At 44.4% G+C, this 19,605-nt stretch overlaps 1 protein-coding gene across 3 annotated transcripts in view; it reads right to left on the minus strand.

Annotated features, from left to right (window-relative positions):
• EBF1 (EBF transcription factor 1) overlaps window positions 1-19,605 on the minus strand; it is a 799,867-nt gene that overhangs the window by 177,217 nt on the left and 603,045 nt on the right. For 2 of the 3 annotated variants that reach the window (XM_078653724.1, XM_078653726.1), the window contains 2 exons: window positions 13,037-13,170; window positions 1,265-1,391 (listed from right to left, as the gene is read on the minus strand). In XM_078653724.1, coding sequence (XP_078509850.1) covers window positions 1,265-1,391; window positions 13,037-13,170 — 261 coding nt within the window. The remainder of the gene's footprint in view (window positions 1-1,264; window positions 1,392-13,036; window positions 13,171-19,605) is intronic. The other variant, XM_078653725.1, reaches the window with a different exon arrangement.

Below are 19,605 nucleotides of genomic sequence, written 5' to 3' on the forward strand. Positions count from 1 at the left end.
GAAACACTTTTTCTAAACACATTTTATTTGCATTTTCCATAAACAGTGTTCATAGTATATTCAGTGTGCATTCATTTATAATGAAGGATTGCTCTATACGCTCACAGTCATATATCCTAAACATGAGCTGTCCTTCTTGGTGTGGTTTGAGCATCATATAAGAGTACTGGTGTTATAGTCACACTGTGCCCCATGTCAGTAAAATTATTTACTTCAACAGATCTAAAAGTATAATTTCAACTGTTTAACACAATAGCATTCCCTTTACCCTCCCCCCCCCCATGCCTTGTCCATTTAGTGTCCATAGGTCATGTGTGTGACATCTTACTACCATATCCTTCTACTGTGATGTTAAATTGTGGAGTGGTTTGAAGGGGAGATTACTTGACTAGGGACTAGGGTCTTGGTAAGCAGATTTAGGCGGGTGTGTATTGAACGGTGAAATAGTGTGACAATTGCATTTTCAGGCTTTGGGTGTACCCAATAAATGGGGGGCGAGGATATCCACTGAGTGACCTTCTTCCGATCACAGATACGTTTCCTAAAGCAGTTGTGTCTGCTCAGTTGCATGCTTGTGGTGAAATGGGTTGAGCTTCCACTGCCACACATGCACAGCACGTAGTCCTTTCCTACATAGAACACAATGCAATCAGACACTCTTCCTATCTGCTTTAATGCTTACACATCCTATTCCTCACTCACTTTTATTTCAGCCTCATCTCTCAGAGCAGCAACAAATCACAGTAAGAATGAAACAATGGACTTCAAGCATGAAATGAAACACTACTAATGTAGGTCACAGGATAGAGACACACTCTTTAACCATAGCATTTTCAAGGATAGAGCTTATTTAAGGGTTGGCCAAAGTAGGCAACTGCCCAGGACCCCCAAACCTTTTCTCAATCTCACTTCAGCCTATTTCTCTGTTTCAACTTTTTTAACATATCATTCAATATTGTTTTGCATTACGGGGATTGAATTCGCAGAAAATGGGTAAGAAACGTCTAGTTTGTTTCGAAAAGGGTCTTCCAACATGTTTCTTGCTCGTGGCCCCTTAAGATGACACACTCACACTGCTGACGGAGTAGCATGCTATGCACCTGCAAATACACGTTGAAACCTCGTCACGAGACGCTCCCCAATGGAACTACAATGCAACAGGATGTGTGTACAATAGGGGTCACCTCTAGGACGCCTCTCTTTCGGCAGTGCAGATAACCCACAGGAAGCCCCAGCCTTGTGTGTGCAGTGAAGGAACACTCACCTGTGTAGATGAAGCGTCCGGGCGTTCCTTTACAGAACTGCTTCGACTTGTATGACAGAGTGACTTCCACCACGCCGGGGATGTGTCGGGGAGGAGTCTGTACTCGGATTGCATGAGGGGTAATCAGCTGTAAAGAAAAAGAGAGAGAAACAAAATAAACTAATGACTGAGCTGCGGGCAGGGATTCCCGTGTCAGAGCCGTCAGCGCCTCATAAACAGCCTTACGCTGTATAATTAGCTTGTCAGTGTTTGAATCCAATCTGTGTGAACACACCGAGAAGGCTCCGAGAACAATATTTACAGACGCGCCGCGCCGTCTCTCGCGCAGCAGCGCGCTCGGCTCCACGCGCACCGGCGCGAGCGCGGCTGCTGGCCTGGGCCGGAATACTAAGCGCGCGCCATCGACCATCCTAATGATGCCGCTGGGGGGCCTGGCCTCGCTCCCAGAGAAGCTCACTCCTGTCCGCACCGCCGGCCCCTGCTCTTCGGAGAGGGCCAGGGAGCCAGGAAGGATCATTAAATTCAGTGGAGGGACGGCAGGTGGAGAATCAATAACACCCCGAGCCAGAGGCAGCGCGTGCCTCCCGGAACTAGCGTAACGTGGACAGGAACATAGCTAATGACGGGAGCACGTGCCGCCAGCGGGGATAGGTGGAGCTGTAATGGGACGCTGAGGGACAGACGAGATGTCACCCAGGGCCTAGTTACGGAATGAGGTATTACTAACAGACTCAGAGAGCGCGCACCCAGGTGTCCTAAATTACCCAGAAATTGGACGGATGCCATTCATTGCCTATTACTTGTTATATCACAAACCTCTTATTGGCTTTTATTTTTCACTGCCTGTCAATAAGCGCTTACTACCTGTCACTTGTGACATCAGTTCTCATGTACACCCAGTCACTGCCTGTCATTCGTCACATCACTTACTATCACTTGTTGCAACATAAATCTCTCACTGTTTTTCACTTGTGACCCTGGGACCCATGTTTTCCTATTCATTGCCTGTCACAAATCGCATAAGACTTGCCCACTGTCTGTCATTTGAGACATCAGAACTCACTGACTTCCTGCCACTGTGTTTTCCGATCTGCTCACTGCCTGTGACTTGTGACGTTAGGCCCGCTTACTATCACTTGTGACCTCGGTACAATGCCGACCCATTCGCTGCCTGCCGCTTGTGACATCCTTGCCCATTCACAGACTGTCACTTGTAACATTAGAAACATCTCCATGCATCTGCACTCGTGATACCAGAACTTTCTTACTCCCTTTTACTTGTGACATCACACACACACACACCTATTCACTGCCTGTCATCACTTCATTGCCTACTCACTGCCTGTTATTGTATTGTAATTGTATTTATATAGCGCTTACTACCCCTGACGAGGAGCTGAAGTGCTTTTTCGGCGAGTATATATAGCGCTTGTTACCCATGATGGGGTATTGAAGTGCTTTTTTTGGTGAGTAGCACGCTACTCCGGAACCCATAAACGATTAGTGTTGAATTAGTATAGTAAAATATGAAAGATATTTGAGTGGTGGATATTAGTCAGTTGTTTGGATTGAGAAGACTAGTGAAGGGGTAGAAGAGGGAAAAAGGTTTGCATTTATATAGCGCTTGTTACCCCTGATGGGGTGTTGAAGTGCTTTTTTGGTGAGTAGCACGCTACTCCGGAACCTGTAAAGGATTAGTGGTAAATTAGTATGGTGACATATGAAAGTAATTTTAGGGGTTTATGTTAGTCAGTTATTTGCATCGAGAAGGGTAGCGGAGGGATAGGAACAGGTTTGCATTTATATAGCGCTTGCTATCCCTGATGAGGTGTTAAAGCGTTTTTTCGGCGATTAGCACGCTACTCTGGAACCAAAAAAGGATTAGTATAGTGAAATATGAGTGGCATGTTAGTCTGTAATTTGGATTGAAAAGGATAGTGGAGGGATAGAAGAGGGAAGGATTTAGACTTTTTGTTGTTTTTGTTTTGGCAGTCATAGCAGTAGGAGGAGGCTTGGGGGGAGGAATAGGGATGTGGACGGGAAGAGTCAGAGGGAAGGGTTTAGAAAGGCTTGTTATGGGGGATCGGTATAGTAAAAGAGGTATGAGATGATGCTAGGAGGGGTAGAGTAGGAAAGAGTCTAGAAAGGGTTATTTTGGGGATAATAGTAGTGGTATGGGGTTTGGGATGAATGAGAGAGTGGAGGTAAAGGATATATTGATAGAGGTATAGGGTGAGAAATAGGGTAGTGCATTGTAAAGAGTAGTAGAGGTTTGAAATGGGTCAGAGAGTTGAGGTAGAAGATATATTGATAGAGGTATAGGGTGAGAAATAGTTGGATATGCTGAATTAGCAGAAAAGTAATAAATACATGGAAAGTATATAGATACATAAAAGATCTAAGTATATGAAGATTAAAGATGTTAATAGGGGTATAGGGTACGAAATAGGATAGGGCATTGTAAAGAGTAGTAGAACTAGGTTTGAGATGAGTCAGAGAGTTGAGGTAGAGGATATATTGAGAGAGGTATAGGGTGAGAAATAGGGAAATGAATTTGGATATGCTGAATTAGCAGAAAAGTAATAAATATATAGATTCACGCACATGGAAGGTATATAGATGCATAAAGGAAATAAGTATATGTAGATTAAAGATGCATTAAATAAATAAAAGTTATTGTCACATAGTACCCATTAACCATATGCCTCTTTTCAGGTCTGAACCCACCGATTTACCTGCTACTTGACGATTGAACCCCCCTCTCCCAACAGGAAGTCACAAGGAAAGTGGAGCAAAAAGCCAGATATGTAAAAAGTCAAGAAAACCCATGGAGGCCCTCCACCTCATGGAAAGGTGGAGGATTGGAGGTATGTATATCAAATTAGGCCAAGCAGTGTTGAAATAGCAGGAGTCCAAATAACTTGGCAAAGCGCATGAAGTTTGCTCCTTCAGTGAGGATATAAGTGCATTTTATCCTGAAAGGTACAAATGGTTCCTCTCAAAAATCTTTTTATAAGGGGAAAAATGCTCTATTTGGAGTCTGAGAGCATTTTTAACCGGCTTACTATGTAGGATTTAGCAATGTAATTCTACCGATATTTAGCCATGCTCTTTTTAGCATTGTTCACGAACATTGGGATGTTATTTTCAAGTGCAATAAAGGCTGGAGAGTCTTGTCTGATTTTTTATCCATGGTTTTAGGTTTTGTGAAGTGCAGGCTTGTATTGTAATTTTCTAGGGTATTCAGGATGATTCTTAGCGAGCAGAGATGACATCTTTCTTCTCAGGTCGCTGGAAGTGCAGACCTTTTGTCAGATCTATTGTCTGTCCCTAACTTCTAAGGAGGGTAGGTATGTGGAGTCCTTGATGTGGTCCAATACTTCAGCTGAGTGGCTGCACAGAGCTATGAAGAAGTGACAGGTGAGCTGGCAGTCTGGTCTCCGGTGCCAACTTAAATGCTGAAGTTGTGAGAGCTGGTGCCAGGCTAAGCAGACACACAGATGTGCTACACTTCACATTTTGGACTGAACCAACCAAATCCAAATCCAAAGGCATCTTTCTGTGGTGAGGAAGTATGTTTCATAATACTTCCAGTGTCTCAAAATCCACGGTGGCTGGAGGCGCACCATAAGAGTTCCCCTGACGGCAGATTCACTTCAGCTACTCATCTGAGCTGGAAACCTTATATAGGGAATGGACAGAGAATACATCTTCTTGATTTCACGTGCGAGACAGTGCCATTGCCTTTCTTGGTCCAGTTACAACGTCTTGCAAACCAAACTGTCACATTGGAGCGCGTGATTAAACTGGTACGGTGAACCACTGTAGCTTTTACGGATCCATCAGAGACACCCAACAGCCTCAGCTTCATTGGATGCAGTAGGTAGTAGGGAACTGCAGGTGAAGCAGTGCCATCCAGGGAGAAGGGGAGAGAAGGATGCTGGTACGCTCTTGTCTTGAGGTGATCTATTCTCAGTGGCAACTCACTGTCCTACGGACGGACCCGCGGACACACGCACGCACACACACACACACACACACACACACACAGACATACACACACACACACACACTATTCAGTAGGAAGTGTTTCACGTATAAAGGTCTGTACTGTGATCAGCTGTCCCAACTCATAGTCATCTCATAGTATTTAAGATGGACACTAGCCGTCCTAGTTAAAGGGAGGTACACTTGATGTTCATCAGTGTCTATAGCAGTGTCAAGCACTCTGCAGGGGACATTTCCCTCATGGGGTTCATGAGACGAGGTTCTTCAGTACGAAAACATACGACATAAATAATAAAATCAGGTGAATGGTACCAAGGGAGTACTGTGCCAGAAACATCTGATCCTACATGTCAAAGGCGGCCAGTAGTTTCAAAAGAAACATCACCATCTACCTCTGCTCTGAGATCATCCAATAAAGCACACCATTGGGGTTCAGAGTGCGGCAGAACCTCACATGGTGCTTATCCTGGGTATTGTTGTCTAAGGAATGGCTTGAAGCGGAAAACTCATATTTGTTCTGCCACTTGCACGGCCAACTGCTAAATTGTCTTTAATTTTACGGTATGCGTTCATGTAAAACCTCTTTATTTACAGTGAAGAACAGATTGCCCTTTAGTAGCTCTCATTTAAGGCTGCTCTCTTGATTACCATGACTTCTGTAAGAAGGCTCAGTGAGTTGTAGGATTTTTATGCAGATCATCTGTGGCTCTGTACCCCTGAGTCAAGATGGTGGTGAAAGCAAACCCATTTAACCAGCCTATCGCTCTGCCACTGATTTTAATAATGCTTCATAGTACCATCATAGATAGAAGAAATGTTAGAATGATGTTAGAAGAACTTTGCATTACTAATTAGAAAATGTAAAACTGCTTGGAAAATAGCGTAGCTTGTGATTGTCAGGCTGCAGAGGCCTCAATACTGCTGCCTCTTTATCCTAAGATTCACACTTACCCTCCTCAGGTTTTGTATCACTCCTTAGTAGAGGGGTCTATCCTAGCAATGGCTACCCCTCTGGCATTTCGCATTTTCTGGCTGAATGACTCAGAAGCTTTGAAGACCCAATAACCTTTTCTGCCAAATAAGTCAGCATAGTGTCCTTAACAGACACGGCGAGGATGTGAAAGTGGCTGCAGTGGTTGGCTTAGATGGGCTTGCATTTCTCAGATTGTCAAAAGGCGGTTTTTCACTATGAATGGCTTGTAAATAAAGGCTGTCTTCTACACCTGTAGGTACAGTCGCGTTTGTTCACAGTAGCACAGCTCTGTCTTGTCACCTCTTTATTCAGTCATGCACACATCACAGCCATACTCACATACCGTTGAACTCTCACTTTTGGGTGACCACTTGATTGATGAGTATGTCCCCCCTGAGTCAATGGCTGCTACAGGGAAGCAGAAACAGATGTAGGACCAGAGGTCAGCAATGACCGGCACAGGATGTTGACTTATGTGGCACAACCCCCACTATGCAATCATATGCATCAGAGAAGTGCACCTCCGAGCAAGGTGCAACAGCATCGTGGGTTTATGTTATGTTATGTTATATGGATTTGTAAAGCGCACGTATATCTGGAGGTGTCTTGGCGCTGTGGACAGTGGGGGTATGTGCTTGCGTCTAGTTCTGAAACAGCCAGGTTTTCAGGCCCTTCCTGAAGGAGGTGAGAGTAGGTGCGCTCCTGAGATCAAGAGGAAGGGAATTCTAGAGCTTGCTGGTGTGAAAGTGAAAGCTGCGGCCGCCCCATTGTAAGGTGCGGATTTTAGGCACCTGAAGAAGTTTGGTGCCGGAGGAACGAAGATGTCTGGTGGGCTCATACCAGGTGAGCAGATTCTGTAAGAAGACCGGGCCTTTTTGGTTCAATGCTTTATAGGCTAGAGAGAGGGCCTTAAATTCGATCTGTATTCACTCACTCGAGCCAGAGGGAGCAAAGTGAAAGTGTAAAGCACCAGAAAGAGATAATTCTCAGTCAATGTGCTTGCCATTTTACCAAATTGCCAGCTATTTATTTGTCACTGTCAGTTATGTTCACCCCGACACGTTTATTTTCTATTCCTTGATGTCGACAAAATGTAGGGTTTTACAAGAGATTCTTGTAATGTGCTTTATTTTTTTCCTATTGCTCTCTGCCTCGCGTAGGCTCTCTCAAATCACTAAAGGGGGAGGGGCAAAAAAGGGAATGGGGAGAGGAATATGAGAGGAAAGGAGGGCTTAGGAAGTATATAAGGGTGGCTTTATTTCATGTCAGAAGCCCTGAGGCCATTCCATAGTGTTGCAGGGGAAACATTAGGGCGGGGACGAAGTGGGATGGGACTTAAGAGTGAAAGAAGGGAACCTGCTGCTCAGAGTGAGGATCGTAGAGCAGAAAACCCGAATAGGGACAAAAGGTGCTTTTGGAAGCACAAAAGTAGGCAAGCAAGTGAAATGGCTAAACTCTGTGTCAATAGACATTCTCCTAAAACAAGGGAAAGTCGGAAAGTATGATAATTGAGGCAGAGTGACAATTTAATCCTTCCTTAGACTTTCCTGCTTGCCCCTTGAGTCTTAGACAACCACTTCTCTGTGTACATGCTGTACTGTGGAAGCATTTTTCAGTATTTTATTTCAACACTCTCACACCTATCACAAAACGAATCACCGTGTATGCAAATCCTTCCCTGCTCTCAGCAAAAAAGGTGCATTAGACCCTGTGCAGAGCAGGGGCCAGAGATGACCGAAACATGCAGTGAAGTACTACCACACCTCTAATATTACTAATAGGTGTCTTCTACTAGCAGCAGCAAGGCTTGATGTTTTTGGTACAATAAAGTTAGCATGAACAGCATGGTCAGGAGGAGGGTGAACAGAACACTGCTGTCCTCAGGGAAAAGAGCACTGGCTTCATCCATGACTGGTACAACTTTCACTGCCAATTATTATATTCAGAATGTAAATTGTGCTAGTCTGAGAAAGCCAGTGCTTAATTTGAGCAGGTGGTTGCAGGTGGGGCCCAGAGAACTCATTTTTGGAGACCTCCACTTATTTTTACCTCATAAGACTCCGACCTGGAGTAAGGGAGGGAAAAACACAAAAAGGGCAAAGAAAGAGGTAGAGAAAGATGGTAAAACAGTGAGAAAGGGAGAAATCAGTGGCCGTAAGAGAACATACAAACGTGAAATAATGGTGGTGAGGGATGAAAAAGGCATGAGTTGCAATCATTACATTCAGCAGCTCTGGCAGCGGGCTTCCAAGCAGAGCTTTGGACCCTCATTCTTTTACATATTAAGCCCTTCAGCAAGCGAATACCACACTGGCTCACAGCCTTATTTTTAAATGTCAGCCTAAACAGAGCAGGCCACTCATTCTTCTACATCATACCCAACACATAGAACAACCTCCTTCCCCACATGAGAGCCTCCTCTTCGCTTCTTGAGTTCTGCAAGAGGCTGAAGGGCTGGCTCTTCGAATAACTCGCCGCAGATTACACACCTTGTCAAGAATCTGGATATCCTCACGAGTGAATAGTGCATCATATAAACCATCATAACATGGGTGTATTTAGCCTCTCCAAGTCCTTTTCCCACGGCACATGTTCATTCAACATGCAAGTGGTCACTAGGAGACAGCCTGCACTACACACTAAACAAAGGGGACTGTTCATGTGCGAAATCATGCAGCATAAAGCTCCATATGTTGGCTTTTGACCCTCACAGGGAGATTAACACATGTCAACGGGAGGTGTTTATAAATGTGTCATAGGAGAAAAACAATATCACGCAATAATGAATAAACCCTTGTGCTGAAGGAATAAAGGGTTTTATTCTGTTGTTTATCAGATTTCTGAAACATAATTAAAACCACCCTCTACCTAATGTATGTTTAAATCAGAAATATAAATATGTATTCCAGAAATCCCTCCGAGCAAGCCTATTCAATGTAATCAACTAGGAGGGTTGAACTATTTCACCACTTTAATTATGAAGCTTGGATTCAACAAAACACAATATAAATGGGAAGCATATTATTTCAATACAAAATATTTGGAAATCCTAAAAAAATGTGGTAAACATTGAGCACACAAGTTTATTCATGGTGCTGTAGTCCTGGAGTCTGCAGTTCGCTGCGCGCAAGCGGGGGGCCCCAGGCTACGACAGAATCAGGATGGGGGTCGACCAGATTTTCAGTGAATGAACACACTCTAAAGACGTGCTTCATTTAGACAGCAGAAACATTGGCATCCTTCCAAAAGAAAGTGGCACACAAAGCCATGCAAAGAACTAAGCGGGCAAGCTTCAGCCAGCACTTGCTTCCCGCCCTTACCTCAGAACCACTGGGGATTGTTGCAGATGGAAAAATACCATGAGATCACTACCAATAGTATGAACTAAACATGGAAACAAAGATAAGACATCATCTAAGCCTTCGCTAGGGGGCACTCAACCTGATCACATTCTGCTTCCTTTAGGTGAACAAGCCCTTGTTAGGTCTCACCTGCAGACAGTGCAAGGAGTCTGTTAGCTAAAAGACCTATTGTCAGCTTACAGTGGGCATAGAGCCCACCCATTCTTTATTATTGGTTGACTTTATTGCCACTCTCATTTGCTTCCTTCTATTTTGTTAACTTACTCGTTAATCTTATTATGATTTTTCTCCTTTTGTTGTCTTTTTCCACAAGTTAACACGCATTCTCATCCCTTTTTCCTTGTCAGTCAGAAGAAGGAGGATTTTACAGAGATCAATGCAAAGAAGGATTTGCGGGCCAGGTGGACTGGCCTTAATGGCAGCATGTTTATGTGGTATGTCTGTTCTCTTGGGGGCCACTTTCAATGATCTGAGTGGGGATCCCTGTGGACTCCCGGTACTTCTATTGAGGCATCCATCATGACAATTTGTGCTAAGGAAGGCTTTTGAAAAGTTCCTCCCTGTTGCATGTTCTTTCTTTTGTAACACTATGCCAGCTAATGAATGAAGCTGTTATTCAAATGAAGCATATATTTTATAACTCTTTATTAACCACTTGTCTTCCAGACAATCTAGAAGGGGTTGCATGTACGGCCTGGTAGTGGGTACTATGAAAATACAACATGCCATGCTGCGCAGACTAGAGAATCAAGACTTGTCTCACTGCGGGAAACACAATGTAGCACAAAAGTAGGGTTTGATCTGTATACATGGTAGTTTGTTCTTCAAAAGAGACAATTTTTCATTTCTCGAGTCCAGGACTGTCCCCAAATATTGGATTAGATGAACAGGTGGGGATCTAGGGTTATTTGAGGGAATATTCTTAAAAAAGAGTCAGCCATTTCCACAAGCCACCCCCACACTCCCAAGCACACCATCCACAAGGCTGGGTCACTTGAACAGTTGTAATACAACAACTAACACAGCAAAACTATTTTGCACCCCTGAAGTTTACTGTCCTGTCACTTTCATGAAAATGTTTGCCATCAACGTGGCACCACAACTATAAAGAATCATCAACCGCCACAACTATATAGAATCATCAACCGCTTCGTAGATGAAGGTACAATACCGACACCCATGATGATTGCAGTAGGTATACTATGAGGAAAGGCATTCACCTCATTAGTAAGAAAGTATAAAGCAGTAACAGTAGAACCTGAGACCCTCACTAGCCTGGGCAAGGGTCAATGATGGTATTGGTTGGCAAAGGACACAGAAGTAACCCTCGTAAGCATTAGAGACAAACCATACTGATTTACAGGTGTATGGGGTTCAGCAGCCTTGGCTATGTTGAACCTGTATTAATTACCTTTAGATGATCATTAGATTGTATTTCCTTTACTCAGTGTAAACCTTTTACTCTTTTTTAGCCTCTCTGAACTTCCCTGTGAGTATTACCACCTACCATTTTAGCCACCTGTTTTTTAATCACATGTAACGTGTTTGGACATGTGGCCTCCAGAACCGGGTGCAGAAGTCTAACTCAGGCCTTACTAGTGATGTAGTGAGCGATGACAACACTATTTATCTTTTTATACAGTGTATAAGCTCAACTGATTGTACACTAGAAAGCCCTCTCAAGCTGACTACATCCCGGGGCAGTGATTCCACTTGTTCCTGAGCTGTTGCAAACAACTTGCAAGGACAGGGCTTCTTGCCCAGAGTCAACATAACCTTGAGCCACCTTGAAGCCCCTCTTTGTTCCCCTTTCTCCCACTTACTATTCAGTATGTAGCTTGGCCTGTTAGCACATCTATTCAAGGTGTTCAATTGTAACAATGCTGCCAATCCTCAGACCTATTCCAAACAGAATGAACAAAACGATAGAGCACAGTTAAGTCAGCCCCTGTCTCTCCCCATGACAGGGCATCTAGGGCAACCCAGGCCCCAGGATAGAGAGCCTTTTGATCTGGAAACCGCCACCCAGAACATTCATTTCCAGAACACAGCACATTCCTGAGTATTCATTTCTCCTTCGAGGAGCACTGGACAGCGACATCACAAAGTAGCAGCCACCACTGTTGATTAACTGCACAGAATAAAACAACGTATAACAGCCCCCCCGTAATGTCTGGCATTGACTATTGCTACAAATAAATGTAGATGTGACTGCCATGCAACACTAAGTGCAGTATGTCTGCAAAAACTCTACCCCAAGAATTACGCTTGGCAAAGACCATTTGGAACACATCCAACTAGTTCTTAACTTTCACCCATTGTTATCCAGTCACTGATGAATTTAGCATCCAAAAAGAATACGAAGGTCAGCCTGAAAAAGTGCTTTCATCTCCCAAAATACATAAAAGCCAACATTGGAGACAGCGTTACAGCTGTCCAGACAATCTTACTATTGAATGCACCACCAAAATATATTCTTGTTATGCCCATTACGCTTGCACTCTTTCATTCAGAAAAGCAAAGAATATAGCAGATAACCAAAGGCTACCAACATGTGAGAAAGCATTTACAGCAAACTTTCTTCACACAATGCTGTTCCCAACGTCCCTTTGGCAGCATCTATGCTGCTACATAAAATCCTTAACATGGCATAAAGGGCCAGATGTATGACCAGTATAGTGTTTTGCGACTCGCTATTAGGAAGGGGCGTTCCTTCCTAATAGCGACTCTCTAGCCATGTATGAATGTTTTGCGACCGCATTTGAGGTCGCAAAACGCTCTCAATTTACTGCCCTCTTCGAGAGGGTTTTAATTGAGTCCCCAGGGGACCCCTTCCCCTTTGTGAATGGCTCTAAAAATATTTTTTAAGGGCAGGCGAGTGACTCATTCATATTCATGAACCTCACATTTTGCGACTCCATTGGGAATCGCAATCTGTGTCTCTGACACTGTTGTACATTCCAAATTGTGAGTCGCAATTTGCGACTCGCAATTCAGCGCAAATTGTGAGTCGCAATTTGGGAATGTTGTACATCTGGTCCAAAGTGCATTTGTAAAACGCACATTCATCCAAGGGTATTTTTGCGCTGAATAACAAAGTTTATTGTTACCCAACTCAGTGGTACTCTCTTTATAGACCTCAGAATGATAAAAGGCTGAGTGGACCAGCGGGGATTTGAACCTGTGACCATAAGGTCGAACTCAGGCCCCTAAAGCAGACACATTAGTCCACTAAGCCACAAGATCAGGCAAATAACCCACCCAAATAACTGCACAGAAGGATAGAAGGGTGACACATTTGTCAATGCATTTATGAAGAAAAAAAATTGTTTATAATGCATGCGGCTAGATTGGCTGTAGTGTGACAGACATCACAGTAGGTAGATATGGGAGTGAGGAAACTAAATAAAGACAAACTCAGACACGTACCTCACTCCAAACCAGCATGGTGCCAAAGATGACCTGCAGCCCATCGAAGAAGTTGTCTCCAATGATGATGACAGTTGCCCCGCCAGTCGTCCATCCCTCACTCGGACTGATGGCTTTGATACACGGTGTAGCTGCTTTTCAAATAGAGAAAGAGTAGTGTCAGAAATGGATTTTAATTGATAAGGTTCGAAAACACAAAAGATATTTCACACCATTATGTCCACCTCCCACTGTACCCTCCAGTATCTGAGTTCTCCTGACACCCATCATGAAAGACCTTGATACTCAGGGGCAGTTCCCTAGCATCCATGGATAAGGACTACAATGCTTATATGTTTCATGCAGAATTAGGTGACTCTGATCTTACTGAAAGGACCCTGACATTCAGTGGGGAGGACTCTGAAATCCAAGTGGAGACACAGACAGAATTCTAACCATGACATTCATTTGCATAATACAGACAAGGGGATCTTGACAGTCTAGAGAATACTGAGCACACTGTGGAGAGACCCCTCACTCTTTCTGGTGAAGACTGTGACAGTCAGGAGGTCCTAACATTCTCAGGAGACTCTGACCTAAAGGGGAGGAAGCTGGACACTTAGGCAGAAGAGCCTGAAACCCAAAGGAAGGCTACGACTCTTAAGGAGTGAGGCAGCTGGAGTTAGGACCCAGGGGCAGCTCCTCCGCAATGGTGAAGGAGCGTCACCCCATGGGCTCAGAGCCAGCAGGTGAAGAATACAATTATATTCTATTGTCGTTTTATTTTTCACCTGCTGGCTGAGCCACCGCGCTTAGGGAATGACGGGGCCGGGCCATGGGAGGTAGGAGGAGGACTGGTTTGTGCACTTATAAGTGCGCATGCATGTTTGGCCAGCCATCTTAGGCCAGCCAAACACACATGCACACTTAGGTTTCTCCAACCCAGCTGTATTGAACAGCCAGGTTGGCGAAACAGCACAGACCCCCTGTCCTGAGCGGAGCGTTAAACAAGTCCACTCAGGCCAAGCCCTGCGCTGCTCTCATAGTATGAGAGCAGCGCAGTGATTGCACAGGGAGTCTGTGATGCATTTTCAAACCATCTTGCAGCGCGGCCGCCATCTTGTGTGTAACTAGGGTCAGCACGCTAGTCTTTAGCGCCCTCTGACCATAAAACACCCGGTTCTAAGCGCCGCTTTCAGACCTTTTACTGAGGCTCAGCCGGGAACGCGCGCGCCAATTTGTTTAAAACGCTTGCGAGCTGTGATTGCTTTTAATTTGTTCTTTGACAGTGTGATGTGGAAACTACTGTTGAAATTTTAATTTGTGGGACAGTGTGTAACTAAAAGGCTACTGTCTGAATTACTTGGTGCGCTGACACTAAAGCGAGTGTTTTGTAGCCCTACCTGACTCTGCACTCTGGTTAACATGCTGCTTGCAGCGCGGCCGCTATCTTGGGTGTAACTAGGGTCAGCACGCTAGTCTTTAGCACCCTCTGACTCACCTCCTCTCCCCTATTTAATCTGAATGCCTCCGAGGACGTGCAGCGGACGAGTTCAGCGGGCGCGCCTAATGCGCGCTGAAGGTGCACCAAAGGTAAGCCCGTCTGCGCCCGTCAGCGTCCGGAGGCGCCAGGGGCCGGCCCGGCAGATGGGTCCCTAGCCATCACTCCTGGTATCATGCATAGATATGATTCGAGTTTTTTAAAAAGTTTACGGGGAGATATGGGATGCTGCTGTCCTGTGCTCCCTATTGACCCCAAGGGCGTTTCGCGCTGCGAGAGTTGCGGCTGGACACTTCACAACATAACATCTAGTAAGGACACCGAGTGCTCTTCAGATCCCTCTGATTTGGTGGTGTTCAGGGGAAACCATCAAAAAAACTACTCCTGCATGCTTCTCAACACGCGGTCCCTGGGTAAACATGCCCTCGATCTTTTTAACGTATTAACCGAGTCTAAACCTGCGTGTCTCTTTCTGACAGAAACCTGGCTCGGTGATTCTTCAAGCCCGGATATATCTAATGCTCTCCCTCAAAATTATTATATAGTAAGGAAAGACCGAGGAGTGGGTAAGGGGGGAGGAGTTGCAATTTTGGTGGACAGTCTCTACTCCTGTTCAGTGGTCACTACGGAGGACATCCCTAGGGTGGAGTCACTTAGATTTTGTTTGTCATTCTCTCCTCATCAATCGTGTGCCGGATTGTTGCTTTATAGACAACCTGGTCATGATGGCTCCTTTCACGACGAACTTCATACTGCCATTTACCCAATAATCATGAAATTTAAGCACTGTCTGCTTCTGGGTGATTTCAACATCCATTTGGATGTTGCAGACGCAGCTGATACCATGAAACTGCCGGACGTGACTAGTCCATTTGGTTTGTCTCCTTATATCTCCTCAGCTACTCATAATAAAGGTCATACCCTCGATCAAATTTTTTCATCAATTCCCATCATTTCTTCCCCCCCTCTACCTCTGACTTGGTCCGATCATTATTTATTGAATTTTGATATTTTGCGCATTTCTAAAGCAGCCAGTGTTGGCTCGGGCTCGCTGCCTATGGCCACTCGCTCTTATCATCGTGTCTCGGCTGACATGCTGGAGCAATCTTTTGCTATGCACCCGTGCCAGCTCACAGGTGAGCTGGCCAGTGACTTAGTTCTCTTCCAGGCATGGCTCACGCAGCGTCTTGACGAGATAGCACCCCTCTCTATTCGGTCCAAAAGAATTTTGCGTGCTTCTGCACCTTGGTTCAGCCCTGCGCTTCATGAGAGCAGAAGGCTTTGCAAGAAAGCCGAAAGAGCGTGGCGCAAAAACTATGATGTCTCATCAAAAGAGATATATAAGGAACTCATCAAAAGGTATCATAAGGATATAGTTTTAGAGAAAAAATCTAATTTCTCTAAAAGAATTGAATCTGCAGCTAATATTAGTAAAGAAATCTTTACAATAGTTAAGGAATTTACCTCCCCCGCTTCCTTAATTTCCAAATTTTCTCCTACAGAGCTTTGGATCAAACAACTGGCTAGTTTTTTCACCAATAAAATCAGAAGTATTCAGGCTTCTTTCGTGCCAGCTGGCTCTATAAGCGACTCTGGTTCAAATCCCCCCACGCTTCATTCTCTCCCTGAGAGCCATACGCTCTCGCTTTTTCCTCCCATTTCCCCACAAACATCACTGGACCTATTATCTAAATTAAAGTCCGGTTCTCCGTCGGATCCGTGCCCCGCGAAGTTCCTGGCCAAGATGGCACATATTATCATTCCTATTATTAATCCGGTTCTCAACTCCTCTCTCACAACCGGCTCTGTTCCCAGTACATGGAAAATGGTTCACATCCTTCCGCTACTGAAGAAACCTAATTTGGACCCGCTCGTACACTCTAATTATAGACCGATTTCGCTTCTCCCTACCTTCGCTAAAATTGTGGAAAAACATGTTCACTCCACACTCTCGAACTTCCTTGAAACCTGTGATATTCTCCATCATACTCAATCCGGGTTTCGCTCGAACCTAAGCACGGAGACTGCGCTGCTGGAGGTTACAGAGTCTATAAAAGAGGTGCTGGACAGTGGTGGGAAGGAGATGTTGGTTCTGCTTGATCTTTCAGCGGCCTTTGATACCGTCCCTCACAGCCGTCTCCTTTTAAGACTCCAGGAGATTGGTCTGAGAGGGACGGTATTCAATTGGTTTGAGTCTTTTTTATCTGGTCGCCAGCAATCGATTTGGGCCCCTCCTTTCTGTGCCCCAGTCCCTCCGCTGGAGGTGGGAGTCCCACAGGGTTCGATTTTTAGCCCCTCTCTGTTTAATATTTACATGTCTCCCTTGGCTGATTTAGTTGAATCTCATGGAGCCCGGATTGTTTCCTACGCTGACGATATGCAGCTTCTTTTCACCTGCGATAAGAACACAGATTTCGGCGGCGATACCATCATGAGCTGCCTCAAGGCTGTTTTTGCGTGGTTCCAACTGAACCAGCTTAGATGCAACTCTGATAAGTCAGAGGTACTTTTTTTCGGCTGCTCCCCTGATGCCAACTGGAAATCATGGTGGCCTACCGATATGTACCCTCCATGCTACTTCTATGGCAAAATATTTGGGCATGAAAATTGATAATGGCCTGACAATCAAACCCCAGATTCTTAGTGTAGTTGGCCAATGCTTCGGCCTTCTAAGAACTCTTAGGAAATTTCTTCCCTTTCTGTCTCATGCCCACAGGAGGATTACGGTACAGGCTTTGATCGGCTCTACTTTAAGCTGGACTATGCCAACATACTTTATCTAGGCCTCCCGGAATAGCTCCTTACCCGTCTTCAATCTGTTCAGAATTCGGCAGCAAGGGCCATTTTCGGCCTTAGCCGAAGGTTTCACACCTCTGCTCTTCTTAATTCGCTTCACTGGCTGCCGGTGCGTAAACGCATCTATTTTAAGACTCTCATCACGGCTTTTAAATCTCTTCATGGCACCGGTGCTGTCTATCTAAGGAGAAGAGTGCAGTTCTATTTTCCTTCTAGATCTTTACTATCCGCCTCTCAAGCGCTGGCCATTGTTCCTGCAACCAAACAAGCGCGCATTGAAGGACGTTCATACAGATTGCTGGCTCCTCAACTATGGAACAAATTGCCCCTTTCCCTCAGGAAACTAGACAACTTGCTTTCCTTTAGGAAGGGGCTTAAGACCTGGTTGTTTGGACAGTAGTCCGCCTGCTTTTGGCCTAGCTTCTACAGGTCTGTATAGCGCCGGGACACTCTGCCAGAGTAGCCGAGCGCTTTATAAGACCACCACTAACATAACATAACATAACATCTGGGGAGTTCTTCTGAGTGTTGCTGAGTTTGGACATATATTGTGGTCCGCTTGCCCCCACATGGTTCCACATTGTTCTTTTCTGAGACAAGTGATTTGCAAACTGGCCACACTGCTTAATAGCAGCAAAAACAACACTTTTAAAATAGCAATTTTAGGTGTTCACTAACACCGTTTGATATTTGTGAACATCAAAATCACTGGTATGGCAAATACTTGCCTTAGCCAGTCACATTCAACTTACATTTTAATTTTAGTTTCACTTATTATTTCACAAAAACTACTAAACAGGTATACTCCAAATTTGGATAAGATCATAGAAGAAACTGGATATGTGCACATGAACATTTTTGTGTCACTCCATTCAGGATTTATTTCTGTATCTAGGGACAAATCTGTCTTGGGGAATTTATAAAACAAAATCACTTTTTGGGAACCCACTATATCGCAGCGCCATCAAGAGTTTTCTTATTCCCCACCTATCCCCTGATCCATGTCCTGCAGTTACAATTTCTTAAAAGTAATTGGTTTAGAGGTGTTGTGCTTGAGGGGTTGAACACATATCCTTCTTGCTGAAATCATATCCTAAAGTCAGATCCTTAAATTTTCTAGGACAAGACCAGTTAACAGGATTTCTCCACTGGTTGACTACTGAATTTTAAAACAGTTTTCTGTATTAATTAGAGTCTCAGCACTGATAAGCACCCCCTACTAATGAATAGATTTGGACACATTGACTCAATATGTGAAAGAACATATCCTGAAAAGTCCGTGTGAACTTCTTGGACCTACTGCAGGGTGCCTGTTGCCATACAACTAGGACACTGCAGGAAGAGGATGTCTGCTTGAGCCTTCACCTAACTGCCTGCCTGCTAAGGAGCTTGTCTGTAGACCAATAGCATCTCACAGGGAATGGGTGGGTACGGTGGTATTCTTTCAAGTTTGCCATTGATTCAAATGAGTAAACATGAGCGAAGCAGGTGTTAGCAGAGGATCTTTATCTCCTGACAGTGTTGCTAACTACAACATCTGAGGATTCCTTCAACAAAGAAAAATGTGTCATATGCCAAACTAATCCCAAAGAAAAGCTAACATCAGCTGCAGCTGGAGAGAACAGAGTTCAAGATGCTGCAGAAATACGGCAAGACGAAGTTCACAAAAGATTGAAACTGATAGGTGAAGAAGATGAAATATTTTATCATTTTAACAAGTGCTACAAGTTGTATACAATGGAAAAAAGCTTGGATTTTTTCTCTCTAAAAATACCAGAAACAGGGAATCACAACAGGAATCTGAGTCTTCTGGGAAAGCGACAACAACTAAACCCAATGCCCATCCACTTAGAAGATCAATGGCTACCCCTTGTCCTCCTATAACAACTGATCAGAAAGCAGAGGATCTTAAATGTGTTTTCTGTGGTTTAGCCAGAACAAGGGCCAGAGGGATTGAGGAAAGAACAAAGTACATAGCATTCGAGTCTCAAAGGGAAAACATGTTTTTATCTGCAGGTAGTTTCTTCCAAGATGAAGTTGTCAGCCGAGTAGCTGATCTAAACAGCGAGGTGAATGTATTTGCAGTGGATTTGAATTTGTATGCCCCCCCCCCGAATTGCAGGCGTGAATACATTCTAAAATAAGACTGTAGAATGAGCTCCCATCAGCAACATAACCGCCACCCTTCAGTTAAGTTTATACTCTTTAAAAAAGCAAATTACGTTTTAAATCCACTCTTGAGTGCTGGCTACAGTCAACATTGATGAAATTGTATTGATCCATATTAACGAAA

The sequence above is a fragment of the Lissotriton helveticus genome, chromosome 7 (assembly GCF_964261635.1).
Source record: "Lissotriton helveticus chromosome 7, aLisHel1.1, whole genome shotgun sequence".
NCBI lineage: Eukaryota > Metazoa > Chordata > Amphibia > Caudata > Salamandridae > Lissotriton > Lissotriton helveticus.